The 24,182-nt window shown below is 43.4% G+C and overlaps 1 protein-coding gene across 1 annotated transcript; it reads left to right on the forward strand.

The window, feature by feature from the left end:
* Positions 1 to 2,574: 2,574 nt before the first annotated feature.
* On the forward strand, positions 2,575 to 5,248 carry LOC134947672 (glutamine amidotransferase-like class 1 domain-containing protein 3, mitochondrial). Its single transcript, XM_063935643.1, has 4 exons — positions 2,575 to 2,770; positions 3,500 to 3,671; positions 3,773 to 3,974; positions 4,937 to 5,248. Exons 1-4 carry the CDS (start codon positions 2,660 to 2,662, stop codon positions 5,127 to 5,129), a joined length of 678 nt encoding a protein of 225 aa, XP_063791713.1. The 5' UTR covers positions 2,575 to 2,659; the 3' UTR covers positions 5,130 to 5,248.
* The last annotated feature ends 18,934 nt before the right edge of the window (positions 5,249 to 24,182 follow it).

The raw sequence follows: 24,182 nt of genomic DNA on the forward strand, positions 1-24,182 counted from the left end.
CAACCTTAATTCAATGTGTCCGCAATTACATTGCGGATGCATGGTGAGACGGCTCCACACACATGCTGGGTGGCCTTGCACTGTGCTGGGCGGCCTTCAGCATGTGAGGAGATGGACGCAGATCTTGTTTAGTGTTTCCTGTATATAGTGGAGACTCTGATCTTTACATTAATCATCCCTACACTCACATAAAGAGGACACAGAAATATACATTTCCTACTGAGCTGTTTTAGCTGCAATATCATTTTCTGACCCGTATATCCTGACAGGGCATATAACAGGGCACCATACGGCATCTGAAGCTACCAGTTTAAACTGGTACATTACATGGTATAAAAGATTAACATACAATATATAGTTTTAGTTCATGCACACAAGTATTTGCTTGCCTTGCAGTGGCTCTTTGTCCTCATATCATTTATGTGAACACTGTGAACACTGCCAGAACAGAAATGACAGTGGGGATTGCTCATCCTTATGTTAAATGCAATGGTTATATTTCCATATATTATCCAATGGGTGAATAACCACCAATGGGCCTAATTCAGATCTGATCGCTCGTTAGCTATTTTTTTGCAGCGCTGCGATCAGATAGTCACCGCCTATAGGGGAGTGTATTTTAGCTTTGCAAGTGTGCAATCGCATGTGCAGCCGAGCAGTACGAAAAAAGTTTTGTGCAATTTCTGAGTTGCCCAGAACTTACTCAGCCGCTGCGATCACTTCAGCCTGTTTGTGTCCGGACTTGACGGCAGACACCTGCCCTGCAAACGCTTGGACACGCCTGCGTTTTTCCAAACACTCCCAGAAAACGGTCAGTTGACACCCACAAATGCCCTCTTCCTGTCAATCTACTTGCGATCGGCTGTGCGAATGGATTCTTTGTTAAATCCATTGCTCAGCGACAATCCGCTTTGTACCCATACGACGTGACTGCGCATTGCAGTGCATACGCAGTTCTGGCCTGATCGCAGCATGTGATCAGGTCTGAATGACCCCCAATGTGGCCTATTCTATATTTGGTCCATTGTTTGACCACAGGTACAGTAGATGGATCCTGTATCCTGGGCTGTAGTTACCATGGCCCTCATTCCGAGTTGATCGGTCGCAAGGCGAATTTAGCAGAGTTACACACGCTAAGCCGCCGCCTACTGGGAGTGTATCTTAGCATCTTAAAATTGCGACCGATGTATTCGCAATATTGCGATCACAAACTACTTAGCAGTTTTAGAGTAGCTCCAGACTTACTCTGCCTGTGCGATCAGTTCAGTGCTTGTCGTTCCTGGTTTGACGTCACAAACACACCCAGCGTTCGCCCAACCACTCCCCCGTTTCTCCGGCCACTCCTGCGTTTTTTCCAGAAACGGTAGCGTTTTCAGCCACACGCCGATAAAACGCCGTGTTTCCGCCCAGTAACACCCATTTCCTGTCAATCACATTACGATCGCCGGAGCGATGAAAAAGCCGTGAGTAAAAATACTTTCTTCATAGCAAAGATACTTGGCGCAGTCGCAGTGCGAATATTGCGCATGCGCACTAAGCGGAATTTCACTGCGATGCGATGAAAAATACCGAGCGAACGACTCGGAATGAGGGCCCATATAAGTGAACCAGGAACTTGCTTTGGGCAGGAGTGATGGAGCAGCTTAGCAATACTTGTACAGTACATTGGCCCTCATTCCGAGTTGATCGGTCGCAAGGCGATTTTAGCAGAGTTACACACGCTAAGCCGCCGCCTACTGGGAGTGAATCTTAGCTTCTTAAAATTGCGACCGATGTATTCGCAATATTGCGATTACTAACTACTTAGCAGTTTCAGAGTAGCTCCAGACTTACTCTGCCTGTGCGATCATTTCAGTGCTTGTCGTTCCTGGTTGACGTCACAAACACACCCAGCGTTCGCCCAGGCACTCCCACCGTTTCTCCGGCCACTCCTGCGTTTTTTCCGGAAACGGTAGCGTTTTCAGCCACACGCCCCTGAAACGCCGTGTTTCCGCCCAGTAACACCCATTTCCTGTCAATCACATTACGATCGCCGGAGCGAAGAAAAAGCCGTGAGTAAAAATACTTTCATCATAGTAAAGTTACTTGGCGCAGTCGCAGTGCGAACATTGCGCATGCGTACTAAGCGGATTTTCACTGCGATGCGATGAAAAATACCGAGCGAACAACTCGGAATGAGGGCCATAGTACTTTTCCCTGCCATTATGTTTTTTTTTTACTTATTAAAACAATGAGGACACAAAGGCATGAGAATGATGGGTGTGCAGTTAAAAAATATGGAAAATCCAGATGTCAGATACTTACACACAAAACTGTGACAATTACAAGAAATAATGCTTTAAATGATAAAATGTATTAGTTGCTCAGATACAGCTTCACTTCAGTATGTTAAGACTAATTAATACTAATTGGGGCTAGGCTACACTCATCCCTAGATGAGTTACACAGTGTGGGAAAACCCCAGGCTCTACCTAGCTGGATAATTACAGTGGAATAATTGCTGCAATCATTTCCCTGTCTATGGGATCCTCCCCAGACACGCCCCCTCTCTGTGTATAAAGGTGCAGGCATCGCACACAGATCTCAGTCTCTCTCCCCAGCAGTCGTGTTTCTACTGGGTATTACAAGCTCCTGCTGCCAGTGTCCTGTATTCATCATCATGTCCCAGAAGAAGGTGGCAGTGATCCTCGCTGGCTGCGGGGTGTATGATGGCAGTGAGGTCCACGAGTCCTCTGCTGTGCTGGTGCATCTGAGCAGAGCTGGTGCTGAGGTGAGTAAAGATTATACAGGACAATGGGGGTAATTCAGAGTTGATTGCCGCGGCAAATTTGTTAGCAGTTGGGCAAAACCATGTGCACTGGAGGGGCGGGGGGGGGCAAATATAACATTTGCACAGAGGGTTAGATTTGGGTGGGTTATTTTGTTTCTGTGCAGGGTAAATACTGGCTGCTTTATATTTACACTGCAATTTGGATTTCAGTTTGAACACACCCCACCAAAATCTAACTCTCTCTGCACATGTTATATCTGCCTACCCTGCAGTTCATATGAGGGGTAATTCCAAGTTGATCGCAGCAGGAATTTTGGTAGCAGTTGGGCAAAACCACTTGATACTGTCACTTTTCACTTCTGGGCATTTATTGTATAGATAGCTTTGGTGACTAAAGATGTTTTACAATGCAATGTTACATAGGTGGGAGGGGAGCCTGCCGCCCAATTCTGTGTCACATCTATGTGGTGGAGACATGGACATTACAGCATGTATAGGGGAAGTTATTATGTGTGGCCAATATAATCCTCTACATCAGTTTATTTATAAACCTTTTTTCTTTTTGGAGAAGATTTATAATGCTTCTCTCAGAGTAGTATGACACTGCCCTGTATACATTAATATCACACTAGCTTCCCATGTTGCTGTGTGTCTGCCTCTGGTGTTACTATGTAGGCTGTGCCCATATTCTTAGTGTAATAAAGCGCTCTATCCATCTTCCTTCCGCAGTATGTGCTTTTCGCACCCAATATAGACCAGATGCATGTTGTGGACCATGTGAAAGGACAGCCCACTGAGGAAACGCGTAATGTGCTCACAGAGAGTGCGCGGATCGCAAGAGGAAACATTAAGGACCTTACAGATCTGAAAGTCAGTGACTATGATGCACTCATCATACCAGGTACAGTAATAGACTATGATTTATCTGTATACACAGTAGTAAGAAATGTATGTGTGTGAGGAGAGTTATTCATTCTCTTCTCCCTGTTCATCTTTATCCAGGAGGCTTCGGAGTTGCTAAGAATCTCTCTACCTGGGCAGTGAAAGGGAAGGACTGTTCTGTTCTAAAGGCTATTGAAGAAACTATTAAAGGATTTCATGCTGCTAAGAAGCCCATTGGCCTGTGCTGTATCTCCCCTGTGCTGGCTGCAAAGCTGCTTCCTGGGTGTGAAGTCACTGTTGGCTGCGATACAGAGTGTGACAAGTATGTCTCAGCAATGTGTGTGGCTAGAAGGCCATTATTCCCTTTTATATTTAGTAGATTTTTACATACCTCAAATCAGAGCTATATACAGTATACACCACTACAAAGACAAGCAGGTCCTAATGGTGAATGCTATTAATACTTGTACCATCACACTTCTGGAAACGTATCAATTGTGTATCCACATTCAAGGCTGGACTGGCCATCCAGTGCTTCTGCCAGATGGGCTAGCCTGGTTGGCACTGCTGAATTAGGAGGGGGGCAAATGCCCCAGGCCCCCCATAGCTGTTGTGTCCCTACTTCTATTACCTCCCACAGTTATCGAATACCTACTACTATCCCTCACCCAGCTGTTATCTGTCTTCCTACTTCTGTTACTATTACCCCCAGCCTTTGATCCCCCTACTATTACTAACACAACCCCAGGTGTCCTTTGTCCCTACTACCCCCATCATGTCAATGTGCCCCTACTGCACCAGCAATGCCCTATCAGCTTGCAACAAAACTGTGTGTGTGGAACTTGCAGCAGGTGGGTCTGTGTGCATTAAATACCAGCGCTGGTATCTAGTCCCAGTCCAACTCTGCCCACATATCTTTACTTCATTTCCTAATCTGGGAGGTGATTGAAGGAATAGGGACTATAAAGTTCATCCAACACCAGAACCTGCACCTCCAGCATTTGCTAAACACCTGTTATTCTCATCTGACCTATATCTGAACTAGAATTTAGATTAAAAGTAATCATCATGTGGCTCTGTTGGATGTGTTACAATAATTCCCTATACATCCTCAAGTTTCACATCAGCCAGATACCCACATGACACCCATTTCTGATTGAAGCAAATCGTTCTAGTATAATGAACCACGATAATAAATCCTGGGAATGTGGAAATCCTCTGTATTGTACTTTACACTGTCATTTTATCACTATTGTAACCTCATGTCGCTTGTCTGTTCTGCAGGTGGCCCCATGCAGGAACAGCTGGAGCCATTACACAGCTTGGCTGTAAACATGTCAACAAACAAGTCCATGAAGTTCATGTGGACAAGAAAAATAAACTGGTCACTACCAGCGCGTTCATGTGTAACAGCCCAATACATGAGATCTTCGACGGCGTCGGTGAAATGGTTAAAGATGTACTCAAGCTAACTTAAATTAGTAATGGGAAATTAATACAGCTGAGCTGTAATATGTAGTTAAAACTTAATTGTAGTGAGTTATGTATTTTTTTTTTTTTTTTGTTAAGATGAATAAAGTGTAATTTTGATATTCAGTAGGTGGTACTGGTGTTTTTCATTTGGAATATCAGTCTGTACACAACTACGCCATAAACCGTTGATTAAAGCTGCGCCTGCACATTGGGGGTCATTCCGAGTTGATCGTAGCGGTGCTAAATTTTGCACCGCTACGATCAGGCTCTCAGACATGTCAGTGTCGCCCCCCTTCCTGCAGAAATGCAAAAGCATCGCACAGCGGCGATGCTTTTGCAGCTCAGGAGTTACTGCCAGCCAGCACAGCTCCTGCAGCTGGCCGAGAGAACCTCTTCGCTGCCCCGGGTCGCAGTTGCTGTGTGTGACGTCACGCAGCCTCTGCAGCCCGCCCCCCCCAACGGTCTGGCCACGCCTGCATTGGCCGGACCACGCCCCCTAAATGGCAGCTCAGAGGCGATCGCTAGGCAACGATGGCTGGCATTCGCCGGCGCACTGTGACGCATGCGCAGTTCCGACCCGGACGCTGCACTGCGATAAACTGCAGCGATCGGGTCTGAATGACCCCCCCCTTTGGCCTAATTCAGACCTGATCGCTGCTGCATATTTGTTAGCAGTTGGGCAAAACCATGTGCACTGCAGGACATGTGGGACAAATATAACATTCGCACAGAGAGTTAGATTTGGGTGGGTTATTTTGTTTCTGTGCAGGGTAAATACTGCAGATTGACCACTTCCCACCCAAATCTATAGGGGCCCTACACATTTAAAGATCCGCCGCCGAGCTGCCCGTCGGCGGATACGGCCGGCGGGCTACCCATCGGCTGGGGGGGGGGGGGGGGGGCAGTGAAGTTTCTTCACTCCCCCCCGTCACCCGGCTCCATAGAAGTGCAGGCAAATATGGACGAGGTCGTCCATATTGGCCTACATGCACAGCCGACGGGGCACCAGCGATGAAAGAGCGCGGGGACGCTCATCGTTCATTGCTGGTGTATCCACACTCAAAGATATGAGCGGTATCTCGTTCGATAATGAACAAGATCGTTCATATCTTTGAGTTAGATCGCCCAGTGTGTAGGGCCTTTATAACTCTCTCTGCACATGGTATATCTGCCTCCCCTGCAGTGCACATGGGGGGGGGGGGGGGTCATTCAGACCTTATCGCACGCTAGGTTTTTTCCGTTATGCTGCCATCAGGTCAGAACTGCGTATGCACCACAATGCGTAGGCGCGTTGTACGGGTACAAAGCGGATCGTTGCTGGGCAATAGGTTTAACAAAGAATCCATTCGCACAGCCGATCGCAAGGAGATTAACAGGAAGAAGGCATTTGTGGGTGTCAACTGACCATTTTCTGAGAGTGTTTGGAAAAACACGGCGTGTCCAAGCATTTGCAGGGCGGGTGTCTGACGTCAATTCCAGGCCCGGACAGGCTGAAGTGATCGCAGCGGCTGAGTAAGTTCTGGGGAACTCAGAAACGGCACAAAACTTTTTTGCACCACTCGGCTGCACATGCGATCGCACACTTGCAAAGCTAAAATACACTCCCCCATAGGCGGCAACTATCTGATCGCAGCGCTGCAAAAAATAGCTAACGAGCGATCAGGTCGGAATTAGACCCATGGTTTTGCACAACTGCTAATAAATTTGCAGCAGCGATCCGGTCTGAATTAGGTCCTTTGTTTCCACATCTGTGTTGTGAGTTGCATGAATCTTTCAAATACTGCAGCCCTAAGACTGCACTGCCACATGCTATAAGTTGATGGTGAAGGCTGCAAGTCCCCTTTGAGGAGCACTAGGGCTCCTACATGCAGCCACTATTCCTGGGGCTTCGCCATTCCTCTTACAGCCCCAGCCTAAATCAAGACCTGAGGATAGCAGAGTGAGCGCAGCTGGAATGAATAGCAAAATTATTTTATTTAATAAAATGCCAATAAATATAAATGAGTACACAAAAATGATATATGCATATGTTATCTAAACCCCCGAACCGCTCAAATGAATAAAAACGGACAAAAAAGCAAGCACATGAATCTCACAGTACATAACTATAATAGGATAGTTATTTCCTTGTTTCTAGGTGTCTCATGATCTTTGAGACCAATATTAAGTCAACTTATATAATATCTTTGGAGAGGCTATTTATACCCCTTTCAGACAGAAAATGAAATTACCGGCTGAAGCAGTTCCACCCGGTAATTTCATGTAACACACGGGTCCTTTTTCTGTGTGAAAGGGTCAACCCGTGTTGTAATTTCCGGGACTTCGACCCTGGAGTTTACCAGGGTCCGAGACACGGGAATTATGACACGGGTTGACTCTTTCACACAGACAAAATACCCATGTTGATCTGCAAATTACTGGGTCGAAATTCTCGGCCCGGTAATTTGCATGTCTGTGTGAAAGGTGGGGGGTCAGGCAGGTCCTGACAAAAGGACCCGGCACTGAAATGCGGGGTAATTGCCGGGACTTTCAGACTTTTCTGTCTGAAAAGGGTATTAGTGTAGCTTTCTGAGTCATTTTGATTTAGAAACAGTGGGGGTCATTCCGAGTTGATCATAGCTGTGCTAAACTTAGCACTACTATCATTCACACTGACATGCGGGGGGATGTCCAGCACAGGGCTAGCCCGTCCCACATGTCAGTCCCTGCCCCGTCACTGAAGTGCAAAAGCAGCGGCGATGCTTTTTCACTTCAGGAGTAGCTCCCGGCCAGCGCAGCTTTTGCGTGCTGGCTGGGAGCTACTCATCGCTCTCTGGCTTGCAGCGCGGCCCACCCCCCACACGGTCCGGCCATGCCTGTGTTGGCCGTACCAAGCCCACAAAACTGCGGACAAATGCCACCGTGCCGCCCCCTCCCGCCCAGTGACTGCATCTGCCTGTCAATCAGGCAGAGGCGATCGCTGGGCAACGATAGCTGTCGGATGTCAACCATGCATCGGAGCACATGCAGTTCTAACCTGATCGCTGTGATCAACTGCAGCGGGCGATCAGGTCAGAATGACCCCCAGTATCTGTAAAGTTTCCACATCAAATACAATGTATCATATACGGCTAAAAGACCATCTGAATACTGAGACTTAATTGCACAAATTGCTGTAAGTACTCACAATATTCAGGGAGCTGCTCCTGATAGTCTGTATGTTTCAATTATGGCTGTGGCTGCTATATGGTAGAAAACAGAGAGTCATGTGTAGGCTGATTGTGTGTGCCTCAGCGCTGCAGTCTTAAGTTGCGGCTTCAGCCTCCGTAATGTTCGCAGGAGCAGGCTCTTCGTTATGCTCCTTATGTGCTGGCGGCTGGGTACAATACAGTGTCCAGAGAATAGCGCTGCCATTCACAGGACATCTGGAAGAACTCTAACGCATTTCTCAGCCACGAGAATCTGCCGTTTCCTCAGAGGGAGTTGTAAGACCTTGCAGGGTTTATTTATTGAATAGCATTATTTTTGCCAGCAGGATTTAAAATGACTATTATATTAAATGCAAAATGTTTTTGGTACTGTCATTTTCAGTTTGATTCTTTTACCTACACCCGACTGCTTACAGTATATCCAGATTTCTCTATAAGCTGGAATTATCTGCGCTGAGCACCATACAGTATGTCTTGCTGGGATCGGTATGAAATACCTACAATCTAAATCCCAACAGCATTTGACCGACGGTCAAAATCCGGACAAGGTCAAAATCCCGACATGGACAAAATACCGACATTTAAAATACCGACAAGGTCAAAATACCGACATGTAAAATGTCGACAGGTCAAAATGCCAACACAAGTTTTTGATTTGTTTTTTGGGGTGTATGTCAACAAAGGTCGACATGGACACCATATAAGTGTACCGTGTCCCCTCGCATGGTCAGCTGCACTCGCCATGCTTCGGGTACGGTGCCTCGCTGCGCTCGGCACACTATTATATCCCCCCTCCAGGTCCACTGGGATGGTAAAGTATGAACAAGTCCGTTTCAATAAAAAAATTATGAAAAACTCATGTCGGCATTTTGACTTGTCGACACTTTACATGTTGGTATTTTGACCTAGTCGGTATTTTAAATGTCGGTATTTTGACCATGTCAGAATTTTGGCCTTGTCGGGATTTTGACAATCGGTCAATTACTGTCGGTATTTTGACCGTCGGGATTTTGATTGTCGGTAAATTAACTGCATCCCGTCTTGCCTGCAATAAGAATACATCTATTTTAGAGATGTGCGCTGGACACTTTTCAGGTTTCTGTTTTGAATCTGGATCTCCGCTCGTGTTTTGGATATGGATTGGTTTTGCCAAAACCACCCTTTCGGGTTTTGGATCTAGATTTTTTTTAAAAAGACATAAAAACAGATAAAATCGCAGAATTTGTGGGTAATTTTGATTCTACGGTATTATTAACCTCAATAACATTCATTTCCAGTCTATTGTGAACACCTCACACCTTACAATATTGTTTTTAGACCAAAAGGTTGTACCGAGGTCGTTGGATGACTATGCTAAGCGACACAAGTGGGCGGCACAAACACGTGGTACATCTAGGAGTGGCACTGCAGTGGCAGACAGGGTGGTAGTTTTAAAAACTAGGCCCCAAAGAGCACATAATGCAAAGAAAAAAAAAAGAGATGCAAGATGGAATTGTCCTTGGGCTCTCCCACCCACCCTTATGTTGTATAAACAGGACATGCACACTTTAACAAACCAATCATTTCAGGACAGGGTTTGCCACATGACTGTGGCTGAAATGATTGCTTTGTTTGGGCCTGTAAGAGTCAGATTTATTTTCTAATAAATATTTAAAATGCCAGCGCTAATATATGTTGTTGATGCAAGGCGCATCTTATTACCATATACGATAAAAGTACGCTGTACGTCGCAAACACTACATCCCTTAAGAGGAAACAAGTACACGCACACATTTATGAGTTCCAAAGCTCATTGATGTATATATTTGATATTAAAAGGATATGTATACAATATATCACATGTACAGTATATATATGGTTACAGAGTACATTTTCATAGGAAGCAATTGTTACAAGAGAATTCATACAGTCACGGCCAGCATACAATTACCATCTCCCTGTCTCATGCTCACTACGCTCCATCTCCTCCATCTTTAGCTCTCCCTCAATGGGGGTCATTCCGAGTTGTTCGCTCGGTATATTTTTCTCGCAATGGAGCGATTAGTCGCTAATGCGCATGCGCAATGTCCGCAGTGCGACTGCGCCAAGTAAATTTGCTAAGCAGTTAGGTATTTTACTCACGGCATTACGAGTTTTTTTCTTCGTTCTGGTGATCGTAATGTGATTGACAGGAAGTGGGTGTTTCTGGGCGGAAACTGGCCGTTTTATGGGTGTGTGCGAAAAAACGCTACCGTTTCCGCGAAAAACGCGGGAGTGGCTGGAGAAACGGGGGAGTGTCTGGGCGAACGCTGGGTGTGTTTGTGACGTCAAACCAGGAACAACAAGCACTGAACTGATCGCAGATGCCAAGTAAGTCTCGAGCTACTCAGAAACTGCTAAGAGGTGTCTATTCGCAATTCTGCTAATCTTTCGTTCGCAATTTTGATAAGCTAAGATTCACTCCCAGTAGGCGGCGGCTTAGCGTGTGCAAAGCTGCTAAAAGCAGCTTGCGAGCGAACAACTCGGAATGACCCCCAATGCTCACAGCAGCAGAGTATCAGCAAAACAGAAACTTCTTCTCTCTGGGATCAGCTATACACTGTGTATGTTGGGGATAACATGTCTTCTGCTATTGGTCCAGGGGAGGGAAGTTTCTCATTCATAATGAGTCATTGCTCAGTTCATATGCAAGCCTTGAAGATGACATCATAGAGGCTGGCCTCTGGTTTCCTGGCCATACATGCTGTCTTTTGGAATGTTCTTTGTTGTCGTTAGAATTGTGGCTTTATATTCCTACATTTGATCATAACTACTCATTGCAATGCGCTACAATCTAACCACCGGTATCAAATCATTCCACTCATTAATCTGATTACTTTGACACCAAGCACGACATGTCCATCTTGCTCTGCTCCAACAATACACGTATATGACGTTATACTCTATTATATAATTTAAAACCTTATAATGTCTAGTGCTTGATATGTTTAATTTATGTGCTGTATGAAATATGTGTTGAATATATCTTTGTGGCATGTCTGTGTGAGTGCGTATGTTACCATATATTGCTGTGCTCGCTGTGCGTATTCGCAAGCACAGCAACTCATAATGTGTGGAGTTTGGATGTTTTCTCTATGTAATATTTTTTACTTCAACAGTCCACCCTTTGGCAGTAAATAATAACTGCCATAAATTATTAACAGAAGAAAAATATTTCAAACACATAATCGGTAACCTAGACACACATATGTATTCATTTTGCAAATCCGACATTTGACTATATTTGGGGAAGCCAGGGAAGAGGACGAGACATCCTCTATATGCACTCGGTGGTCACATTCAACCTATAGAGTATGCTGGGACAGTGCTATGGCCTATGATTTGAACAAACGTTTCACACATACATGTACCTACGTCTTTGTACACCGTTGTTTGGATTTGATAGAGCTTCTGCTGGGTAGAGGGAGAAAACACAAACAAATCATGAAAGAGACATATTAAATTTTCATGGTTTATATTCGTATCACTCTCTGAACATTGTTTCCATTTCTGGAACATATGCTAGGTCTGTTTCATCATTGAACAAGGGTTATTAGTAGTGTCCTTCCTAGATAACATAAACCTTCGGAGTTCAGGGAGAGCCATTCATAAACTTTTCTTCCACATATATTAATGAGCTCTTTATCTGCTATGTGTGAATAGCCATTGTCTGTTTGTTCCTAATTACCTCCCAATTTCCTGATTTCCTGAAATTGGTGAGATTTAAACATACCAGGGATTTATCTATGGTACTGGTGGATCTTAAGACTAGGGGGTCTAGTTATATTATATTCATTGTCCACCGGTCTCCCCCTCCCCCTCCATGTAATTCAAGTACCTCAGCTAACTCTAAAAAAAAATGGCACTAATCCTGCATCATTTCATTTTAGAGGTACCTGTGAGCACATCCAACATTCCGTTTGGTTTAAAACCTTACCCACTAGTGAGTGGTAATCACTCAATGGATGTCTGTCAAATGCTGCCTTATTGACATCTCTGGATGCACTCATCTTCAATTATGGGGTCACAATAACTACAAAATACAGTATTCCTCAGACAATAGCCCATCACGTTACCGCCGAACTCCGTAACTACTAGACCTTTGATTTTCTCTGGCTTTAACAAAGTGATAGGCTGATCCTGGGATCCTATAAATACATCACTCCTTCCTCCAGAACCAGGTCCAGTCCCACACTCGACTCCTCATGAAAAACCTCACAAAAATTGAATGTCCTGAAAAAAAATGTTTGTCAACGGGAAAAAAGAAAGATAGAACAAAACAAATCTTGTCCATAGCAAATCAATTACAATGACTGGTCTTTCTGTAATCTTTTAGTACGCTCGGGTAGTATTCAACAGTGCCGCCTCTCAGTCTTCACGGAACAGACTCTCTGGTGATACTTCTGCGATCTCACTCCATTTACGAGATCCTTCCGGACTACTGACTTTCCTGCGATGGGAATCGTGGACCCAAGTCTCTCTCAGCTACTTTCACTGGGATCGTGCTGTCAACAAAACTTGGTATGGTCCTTCCCACCTGTCTATTAGGCAACCTGAGTGCAAGAACAATCACACAGTCTCTTGGTTCACAATCGAGACCGTTAGTTTTTAGCATACCAGGAATCAACAGTTTCAAGTTCTTTTGTCAAGTTCTCAAATGCTGGTTCATCTCAAAAAGGTACTGTACTGTCACCTCATTGGTGTATTTCTGATCATTGTGCGGATCAATCATGACATGAGGTTGTCTTTCAAAAAACAAAAAACAAAACAAAAATTTCAAAAGAGGGTGATTCGTTAAGTGAGGATCTGGGAGTGGTTCCGTTGCTACATAATACTAGTGGCAGTGTCTATGACCACAATAGTCCAGTTTCAAGCTATCACTTTGCTCCTACTCCTATGGGTACCATATCTACATACAAATTTCTGCACAATTTTCTTTGCGGTAAACACAGCAGTACTTGTGGAGGCAGGAAATGCCTCTACCCAGTTTGAGAAAACATCAATGCACACCAATACATACACAGAATTCCTACAGGGTGTTAACTGTATGAAGTCGATTTGTATTACCTGAAAAGGTCCGTCTGCAGGAGGGATATGGGATGGCTCTGTTGGTGCTACCTTACCAAATGTTCTTCCTCATGCAAGTAACCCAGGTCATTGTATGCTTTTACCAATTTGCACATACCTTCCTTACCCTAGGTGAGTCAGACCATGTGTCGCCTCAGCTAGGCCTGGGAGATACATCCTGGGGGCCACTGGCTTACCTTGTCCATCTCTCCAGAGTCCTGAGGACTCCTGACCATACCCCTTTGCCTTCCAGACCTCCTTTTCCTGTAGGGAACACAAATTTGTATCTTAATTAAACTGTTGTGTGTTTGCAATGTAGAGTACCATGAGCATAACTCAAAAAAGAAAAGAAAAACATCTCTGGAGGAGAAAAAGAAAAAGGAAAATATCAGGTCTGCGTTCACCAACGGGCTGTCACTTATGTCTGGTCTCGTAGTAAAGGTTTGATTCAGATATTCCATACCATCATGCATATCAGTGTCTATACAAAATTTCCCTTCACCAGTATTCTCATCCTTCCTCCAGCCTTTATGCATGACAAGGCACACTGCAGTAATATACTGGTGCCATCGTGCTGATGAGACATACCGGGTTCGGGCAGAACTTTGAAGGACCAATACGGCATGTGGTGTATGAACTGTCAAATCATGTACCAGTACTACGTCCCAGGTATTTGACCCTTGTCCTACACAACTGTAATTTATCCCTTGATACCTGGTGTCCTGTTTGGAAGAGACTAAACAGAAACTGCTTCGTATCTGCCAGGGACGACTCAAATGAATCAGCGCTCAACAACAAGTCATCAACATATTGTATCTGCACCGACCCACTCTCAGGCTGAAAGGACTGTAAACAGTCATTCAGGGCTTGGGAGACAATACTCAGGCTGTCACTCGTAATCTTGGGAGAGTCAGGTCTATGTATTGTACCACCCTGTGTGAACGCAAAGATGAAGAGGAAAACTGTGAAGAAAACAGAATAGAGGTTGGTGACAGATAAGTTTGTAGAGGTGGAGGGGATTTTATTAAAATGACGACTGGATTGGGCACTATGGGGAATTGATTAACTACTTGGTCTACCCCCCTTAAAGCTTGTGCTTACTGTGTCATTACTGGGACTACCTCAGCCATCAATCCAGTGTCCTGTCCATCCTAAATTCATAGGGAACCTGGTATCTTGCGAGATAATTTCCTCTACCTGTGATGGACATGAATCTAGAACAGTGGAATGCAACATTAGTCTTTGAGGGTATTTAATATACCTTGTACTTCCTGAGTGGGAGTACAATATATGTATTTCACATTTAACAAGATCTCTGTCGATTAAGTTGGTCAGGGGCCACTGCTGCTAGAAAAAAAAAAAGGAAAGGGTTTAGCATCATAGAGGCCCAGTTGTAACTTCTGCAGTTTTTGTCAAAGGGTAATGTTGCACTTCTTTCGTTCCTCCCATTTGCCAAATTAGTGTTTACCAGTGATCCTATCCAGACGGAAAATTTTCTAGTACTGTAAAAGAAAAAAAAATCAACAAGCTTCTGTGTCATGCGAAGTATTCATTCAATCCTTCTCATCCCGTATTAAGGGTCTGTACATGGTCCAACAAACATTTCCGAGCTTATCTTGACTAGGGGCATTACTAGAAATTAATACTTCTTATATGGTAACTAAAAGAAATACCCGGGGGTTACCCTATCTCTGTCCGCTTTCCTACAGGCAAACACTAATGTGCGGACAGGATATTCTCCATTTATGACGTTACTTACTTGATTCTTTTATTTTTTTTTATTTTTTTGAGGGGGTTTTAGTATATATGTACTCGAATGACTCCATACTTACCAGTTCCACTGGTCTCAGCCACTGCTCCTCTTTTACCGGCTGGATACTCCTCTGAGTGCATGAGAAATGGCTGAAACCAGTCAGGTCGCCTTCTCCTCCTAAATAAAACTTTGACATTCATTAGTACATATATAGGTTACATTCATATTTTTCATATTTTTATTATTTTCTATAGTTTGTATGCTGGCTGTAACTGCTTCCACATCTACATATGGCGGTGTACTTGCTTTCTCTTTTTTTCTACTTATTTATTGTTGCTACAAGTTCAAACAGTTCTTGTTTTCGTTCTTATAAGACTTTGGTTAAACATACTACCTGCAATACCTCAGGATCAAACCCACCAACTCTAGGAAATTATGCCCTATCATCTACTCTCATTCTCACCCATTCGTCACAAAAAGCCTCTCCGTGTGGATTATACTTCCCACACATTATCAACCTTGCGGACCCTCTTGGCCCTATCTCTCCAGCCTGAACCCTGGCTGCCGAACGTCTCTCGCTTGTGCACTTGGCTCCCATTGTGGACTTTTTAAACACAAACACCAAATGAACAATACGAGCAGAATGTAAAAGTTCTTACCGAGCACTTTCACTCACTCCTGCCTCCGCTGGCCTGTACTACGACCCACTCCAACAGTGGAAAACCTGATGTACCCAACCGTAGGCTCCTACCAGAATCTTCAGCGCCGTAATTTCTTTCAGTGGAGGTTCGGTTGGAATATTTTCTTGAGAGAGCCAGCGAAAAATTCCTTTTCGGTATCTTTCCACTGGAATTTTTGTAGGATGAGAAACAACTTATCGATCGCCCTTTCCAGTGAATGTCCACCAGGGAGATTTCCTGAGCTCACACAGTACTCAGCGAAAAATCCCTTTGTTTACACAAATCACATCTGCGTATGCTTTACAAAGCGCATATGACACAACTGCCCAAAATAACGCAAATGGTATCATGTTGCGCCGCGTATAACACATGGACGCGCGGTCCAATCACACGGCCTATAGATACTTGTTATCTATATGCCCTACAATTACCGGAGTCGAATTCACAAGCTGCGCTCCTCAGCGTAACTCAAAAACCTTAAACTTCAATACTTCACAAGCTATTTATCACGCTCCTTTGCACGTTTTAAATCACACACTGTGTGCTTCAATACCTGATTAATACGCAAGGTTTGCGACCCTTCCACGCCGTTGAGCCTCTACTAACTCAGCGTCTCCATGGGGGTTCCCGATTTACGGGGGTTCAATACATCCACTCCTATCTTCCACTCACACTAACACAGTTTTTTTCTGTACAGAAAAATATCACTCCCTTTGATTGATAGCCTGTTCCAGAGGTAGTACGCTTTAAACAAAATATTATAGTAATCTGCTTTTAAAATCAGACAGTTACTTGCTATTGTATAACTACAAATGTTTTCTATCCCGTCTTTAAATTTATTCCTATTGTGTGGTTATACTTGCGCTCGCTACTTTACGCAACCTTGCGTGCTTACGCCACCGTGCGCGTTCCTTCGCCATGTGCGCTTCCGTACGTTTACCTCATGTACACCATGCGTTCGCAACTGACTACACCACACTTATCATGATCAATGTGAGCAAAATGCTACTGCTCACTACACAATACACTTTGGTTCCTTACACTCGCCGGAATTCGCCTACAAGGGTAATCCTCCTTTTAGTGTTTACCTAAATTATTAGGCCGGAACTGTGTCTTGTGTTATTTATAATTACTCCCTTAACAAACTATATCAAATATATAACAAGTAAACGTATCCGATTCTATGCAGATATATAATGACTATTGACTATAATTTAAATGCTATGATTCAGATTGGATAGCTATCTTGCAAAACATTTGCTGATATAAATACCCATATTATATAATAATATAATATATATATTATACATATATATATATATATATACATACATACACACCATTTACTGCACTTCTATGAAACCCCTCACCCGGCATATGTATTCGTAAACACACTGAATGAATGTAGTTTCTCTCAGAGCCTCTATTTTGCATATCAAAGATGTTTGCCTGGCTGTACTAGTGGTTAAACAAGTTAATTAACATTTCAATGGTTATCCTACCCTAGCAAACAGAGAGTTAACAAATCCTGTAAAGAAAAAAAACAACACTTTTTTTTATATCTGTGTGTAATTTCTTACTTCAAATATTCATCTCACTATTGACTCTCACTAGGCCCAATTGATACTATTTGTAATTGACTATGGCATGGGTTAAATAAATTCATTGGTAGCTTTTAAATGGTGTTGGATTTGTACACATAATGTTGTTTATTTGTGACAAAGGAAACTGATTGTTTTAAACAGACTGAAAGTCAGCTGGATAGGGTGACCTTCCTAAAATGGCCACTGCTCCTCCCCCTCATTCCCATCCATGTGCTTGGACAAGATGGTGGACAGGCCATGTGGCTAGCTCCTTTGTCACAAAGAAATCACAATTTATACAAGCACCAGAAGTTACTTTAGGCCTGGGTTTAAAAGTATGCAAATTGCCTCAGCATGCTAACACAGCTATATTATACCTATGCACCAACTTTTAAATGCTCTTTTAAATTTACTTAACAGATAGACAATCCAATGTGAATCAAACACAATATGACTTATTTGAACTTTGTTTTGCAACAATAAAAATACGCTGTAGCATTTTCAAATATTGTGCATTTATATATTGTCCCTTGAATTTCATATCAGCGCCTTACTGATAACACAAAAAACAAACGGATGTGATTCAGCAGCATCAAGATGCGTCCATCGTTATCTGGTAGACCACAGCCACGTCTGTACAGTGAAATCATTAAGAACGTGATATACTGGCTGCGAGCCCTCATCTGTAAGAGTCAGATTTATTTTCTAATAAATATTTAAAATGCCAGCGCTATTATATGTTGTTGACGCAAGGCGCATTTTATTACCATATATGATAAAAGTACGCTGTACCTCGCAAACACTACATCCCTTAAGAGAAAACAAGTACACGCACACATTTATGAGTTTTAAAGCTCATTGATGTATATATTTGATATTAAAAGGATATGTATACAATATATCACATGTACAGTATATATATGGTTACAGAGTACATTTTCATAAGAAGCAATTGTTACAAGAGAATTCATACAGTCACGGCCAGCATACAATTACCATCTCCCTGTCTCATGCTCACTACGCTCCATCTCCTCCATCTTTAGCTCTCCTTCAATGCTCACAGCAGCAGAGTATCAGCAAAACAGAAACTTCTTGTCTCTGGAATCAGCTATACACTGTGTATGTTGGGGATAACATGTCTTCTGCTATTGGTCCAGGGGAGGGAACTTTCTCATTCATAATGAGTCATTGGTCAGTTCATATGCAAGCCTTGAAGATGACATCATAGGGGCTGGCCTCTGGTTTCCTGGCCACACATGCTGTCTTTTGGAATGTTCTTTGTTGTCATTAAATTGTGGCTTTATATTCCTACATTTGATCATAACTAGTCATTGCAATGTGCTACAATCTAACCACCGGTATCAAATCATTCCACTCATTAATCTGATTTACTTTGACACCAAGCACGACATGTACATCTTGCTCTGCTCCAACAATACACATACATGACGTTATACTCCATTATTTAATTTAAAACCTTATAATGTCTAGTGCTTGATATGTTTAATTTATGTGCTGTATGAAATATGTGTTGAATATATCTTTGTGGCATGTCTGTGTGAGTGCGTATGTTACCATATATTGCTGTGCTCGCTGCACGTATTCGCAAGCATAGCAACTCATAATGTGTGGAGTTTGGATGTTTTCTCTATGTAATATTTTTGACTTTGGCAGGCCCCCACCAAAAAAGAAGCAATTAATCCCCCCACCAAAAAAGAAGCAATTAATCTCTCCTTGCACAAACTGGCTCTACAGAAGCAAGATGTTGTCCTCATCCTCCGATTCCTCACCCCTTTCAGTGTGTACATCCTCATCTTCACAGAGTATTAATTCGTCCCCACTGGAATCCACCATCACAGGTCTCTGTGTACTTTCTGGAGGCAATTGCTGGTAAAGGTCTTCTTGGAGGAATTTATAATTCATTTTGATGAACATCATCTCATCCACATTTTGTGGAATTAACCTCCTACGCCGTTCACTGACAAGGTTACCGGCTGCACTAAACACGCTTTCGGAGTACACAATGGAAGGGGGGCAACTTAGGTAAAATAAAGCCAGTTTGTGCATGGGCCTCCAAATTGGCTTTTTCCTGCCAGTATAAATACGGACTGTCTGACATGCCTACTTGGATGCTGACACCCATATAATCCTCCACCATTCTTTCAATGGTGACAGTATCATATGCAGTGACAGTAGACATGTCAGTAATTGTTGGCAGCTCCTTCAGTCCAGACCAGATGTCAACCCTTGCTTCTGACTGCCCTGCATCCCTGCCAGTGGGTGGGCTAGGAAATTTTATTCTTTTCCTCACAACCCCTGTTGCGGGAGAAAATGAAGGAGGAGCTGTTGACGGGTCACGTTCTGCTTGACTTGACAATTTTCTCACCAACAGGCCTTTGCACCTCTGCAGACTTGTGTCCGCCAGAAAGAGAGATACAACGTAGGCTTTAAACCTAGTATCGAACACGGTGGCCAAAATGTAGTGCTCTGATTTATTTTTATATATTAACAGTTTCTTACATAGCGCAGCAAATTCCGTTGCGCTTTACAATTGGACAACAGATTGACCACCCTTGAATCCTAGCAAAGCGAATGAAGGGCTCCATCCACAAGTCCCACAAATTTAGTGGAATAACTTTGTCTTAGCTCCTCCGTCATTTTCTCCAGCTGCTTCTGCAAAAGCCTGATGAGGGGAATGATCTGATTTAAGTTGGCAGAGTCTGAACTGACTTCACGTGTGGCAAGTTCAAAGGGTTGGAGAACCTTGCACAACACGGAAATCATTCTCCACTGAGCTTGAGTCAGGTGCATTCACCCTCCTTTGACTATATCATAGGTGGATGTATAGGCTTGAATGGCCTTTTGCTGCTACTCCATCCTCTGAAGCATATAGAGTGTTGATTGTTACCACCTCTTGCTTCAGCTGATGGCAGGGCAGGTTCAGGAGTGTTTGCTGGTGCTCTAGTATGCGGCACGCAGTTGCTGAATGTCAAAAGGGCCCCGCTTTTTTTCGGGCCACCGACAGCATCTCCTGCAAGCCCCTGTCGTTTTTCAAAAAATTCTGCACCACCAAATGAATTGTATGTGCAAACATGGGACGTGCTAGAATTTGTGCAGATGTAATGCACGCACAATATTGGTGGCGTTGTCCGATATCACAAATCCCCAGGAGAGTCTAAGTGGGGTAAGCCATTGTGCGATGATGTCCCTCAGTTTCCGTAAGAGGTTGTCAGCGGTGTGTCTCTTACGGAAACCGGTGATACACAGCATAGCCTGCCTAGGAATGAGCTGGCATTTGTGAGATGCTGCTACTGGTGCCGCTGCTATTGTTGCTGCGGGAGGGAATACATCTATCCAGTGGGCTGTCACAGTCATGTAGTCCTTAGTTTGTCCTGCTCCACTTGTCTACATGTCCGTGGTTAAGTGGACAGTGGGTACAACCGCATTTTTCAGGGCACTGAGGAAACTTTTCTTAATGTCCCTGTACAGTCTGGGAATTGCTTGCCTAGTGAAGTGGAATCTAAACGGGATTTGGTACCGGGGACACAGTATGTCCATCAACTGTTTAAATCCCACTGCACCAATTGCGGATACCGGATGCACGTCTAACACCAGCATAGTTGTTATGACCTCAATAATCTGCTTTGCAACAAGGTGACTGCTGTCATATTTCATCTTCCTCACAAAGGGCTGTTGGACAGTCAGTTGCTTAGTTGAAGTAGTACAAGTGGTCTTCCAACTTCCTCTCTAGGGTGACCATTGACTCCCAGCAGCACCAACAGCAGAGGCAGCAGCAGTAGGCATACCACTTAAGGATCCTCTGGAGGATTCCCAGATAGGAGAGGACTAGTCAGTCATGCCAATGAGATCGCCTACAGGACCACTTACGTTCCTGACTGAGGAGGAAATTGACATTGAGGGAGTTGGTGGTGTGGATTGCAGGAGCTTGGGTACAACAGGAAGAAGGGATTTAGGTGTCAGTGGACTGCTTACGCTATTACGCAAAGTTTCTGAACTTGACAATGACTTATGATGAATGCGCTGCAGGTGATGTATAAGGGATGATGTTTCTAGGTGATTAACATCCTTACCCCTACTGATTAGGGATTGACAAAGGCAACAGATGGCTTGATACCTGTTATCCGGATTTGTGGAGAAATAATTCCACACCGAAGAGGTGGCTTTTTTGGTATTTGCCCAGGCAGGGACAATGGGCTTTTTCATCCCATGGCCAACAGCTGTCTCTACTGGTACCTTATTCAAACAAACCACATCACCATCAGAATCCTCATTGTCAACTTCCTCCTCAGCGCCAGCTACACCAATACACCTCATCCTGGTGTACTGCTACAGTGACATCCTCAATATCAATATCAGCAACTGTACTGGCGGTGCTCCTCCCAGCACTTGCAGGGGGCATGCAAATGGTGATAGGAGCCTCCTCTTTCCATACAGTGTTGTGAAGGTTAGGTGTAGACATCGCAATTGTGGACACACTTGGACTCTACTTGGGGATTTGTGATATCTCTGAATGCACAGTTGTTTTTTCCTGTACTTTAACAAGCTTCATTTTTTTATTTTTTTGAGAGGTAGGAGGGCTTCCATCCTCATGAGAAGCTGAACCATCAGTCATGAAGATAGGCCAAGCCTTAGCCTTTCCTTGCCAGTTTGTTTCATGAATGGCATATTGCCAATTTTTACGTTTCTCATCAAATCATTTCTTTTTTTTCCTGAATATTAATTTTTTTCTTCTTGGATTTTACATGCCCTCTATGACATTGTACATCGGCCTTAGCAGACGACGTTGATTGAATTGTATCATCAATATCAGAGGTTCCCAAATGTCCTCAAGACACCCTCAATGGTCCTGGTTTTAAATGTATGCATGCTTGGCCATAGGTGACTTAATTAGCACCTTAGTCAATTGTATTAAACCATCTGTGCTGAGCCATGGATATACCTAAAACCTGGACTGTTGGGGTGCCTTGAGGACCGCGTTTGGGAACAACTGGTCAATGTCATGACTGGTGGCACCAGCAGCTTCAGCACTAGTACTAGGAACTGGAAGTGGTTCCTGATCGTCCACTATTTTTTCCTCCAAATTTTTGTTCTCTATTTCACAGGACAGCACCTCTTTATTATTACAGTGCACAGAACAGCGCCCCTTTATTTTCACAGCACCCCTGTAATTTTACAGCATACAAGACAGGGCCAGTGTACTTTTATTTTAACAACAGCACCCCTGTAATTTTTACAGCATACAGGGTAGGGCCAGTGTCCTTTTATTTTAACAACAGCACCCCTGTATTTGGGCTAGTGTAATTTTATTAAAATTTTTTCATCAATATTTTTTTATTGAGGGAAAAGACATTTTTTATAAATGGGGTACAGAAAAGAAAAAAGTGCAAGCAATAGAATACATTGGGATGGAGAGGGAGGGGGGAGGGTATAGAGAGAGGAGAACATCCAGTTAAAGGTACATTCACAATAATAAAAACAGAGAAAACATATATATTAAGAGAAGTAAGGAAGTAACAATAATGCCAAAGAGCAGTAGCACACAGTACTGTAAAGCTGTAAATTCCTAGCACATAAAGAGAGATGGAATATGGTAATATAAACATATAAAATCACTCATCAAATGAGTGTTTACGCAATAGAGGGGGTTTCATTTAGACTAAATTGAAGCGGGTCACTGTGTGATATGTTGGAAAAGTATTGGGAACCCTCGCCTACGGTAACAAAGATATGCCATGGGGACCAACGTGCCATGGGAGAGGAGGTAGCAGTTGAGGAAGGAATGTATTTGGTTTCCATAAGGAAGTGGTGGTTCGTTTTACAGATAACTTTCAGTAAGGTAGGAGATAAAGTCTGTTTCCACATCTGAGCGAGATTAGCTTGAGCAGCTATTAAAATTTGGCCCAAGACGTATCTACTGGCAGGAGGGACAGTGGAGGGGACAACATCCAGTAGTACCAAGGACGGGTCTGGGGAAAGATGTGTACCCAATACTTTATTAAACAAAGCAAAGACTTCGGACCAGTAACTGGTAAGTACTGGACAGGACCAAAATATATGGTGTAAATGGCCGATAGAGCCACATAGCAACCAATGCTAGAGGCTACAAGAAGGCCAAAATCTGTGTAGTCGGTTTGGGGTCAAATATAGTCTATGAACTAATTTTATATGCATTTCAGTATGATTCAGACATTGGGACATTGAATAGGAAAGATTATCTGCCATTCTATCGGTGAGAATATTCTCTCTATATCCAATTCCCATTTTAGCTGGGCACTAGACTTGGACGGGGAAGCGGGAGTTATCAATATTTTATACCAGTATGAAATATCGCCTCTAGAGTTAAACAGGGAGAGTCGAGAGAAAAACATTTGTGAGACTGTACAAACACAATCATCAATGTAGACTCTCTTGGCACTTGAATGATTTCACAGGATGACTCGATTAGCGTAAACCAACCCAACACGAATAACTGTCTTCCAGATTGATCCTCAAAGAAAACAAAGAATACACCTCATAGGGCAATACATTTTGTTTCTCTGCATGTATTTACTATGACAGTAGATAATATGGACTCCTACCATATAGAGGGGTCTACATATGAAGTAGACAGAACAGCATATGATTTTGAGAGGGTAAATCCCACACTGGATTCGTCACACGCCCGTCCTCAAAGGAAGAAAATGATCCAAAATAGCATAATACAGTTTTTAATACAAACAATAAAACATCAACAGAGGCAGTAGTAAT

This window comes from Pseudophryne corroboree, chromosome 8, assembly GCF_028390025.1.
Source record: "Pseudophryne corroboree isolate aPseCor3 chromosome 8, aPseCor3.hap2, whole genome shotgun sequence".
NCBI classification, from domain to species: Eukaryota; Metazoa; Chordata; class Amphibia; order Anura; family Myobatrachidae; genus Pseudophryne; species Pseudophryne corroboree.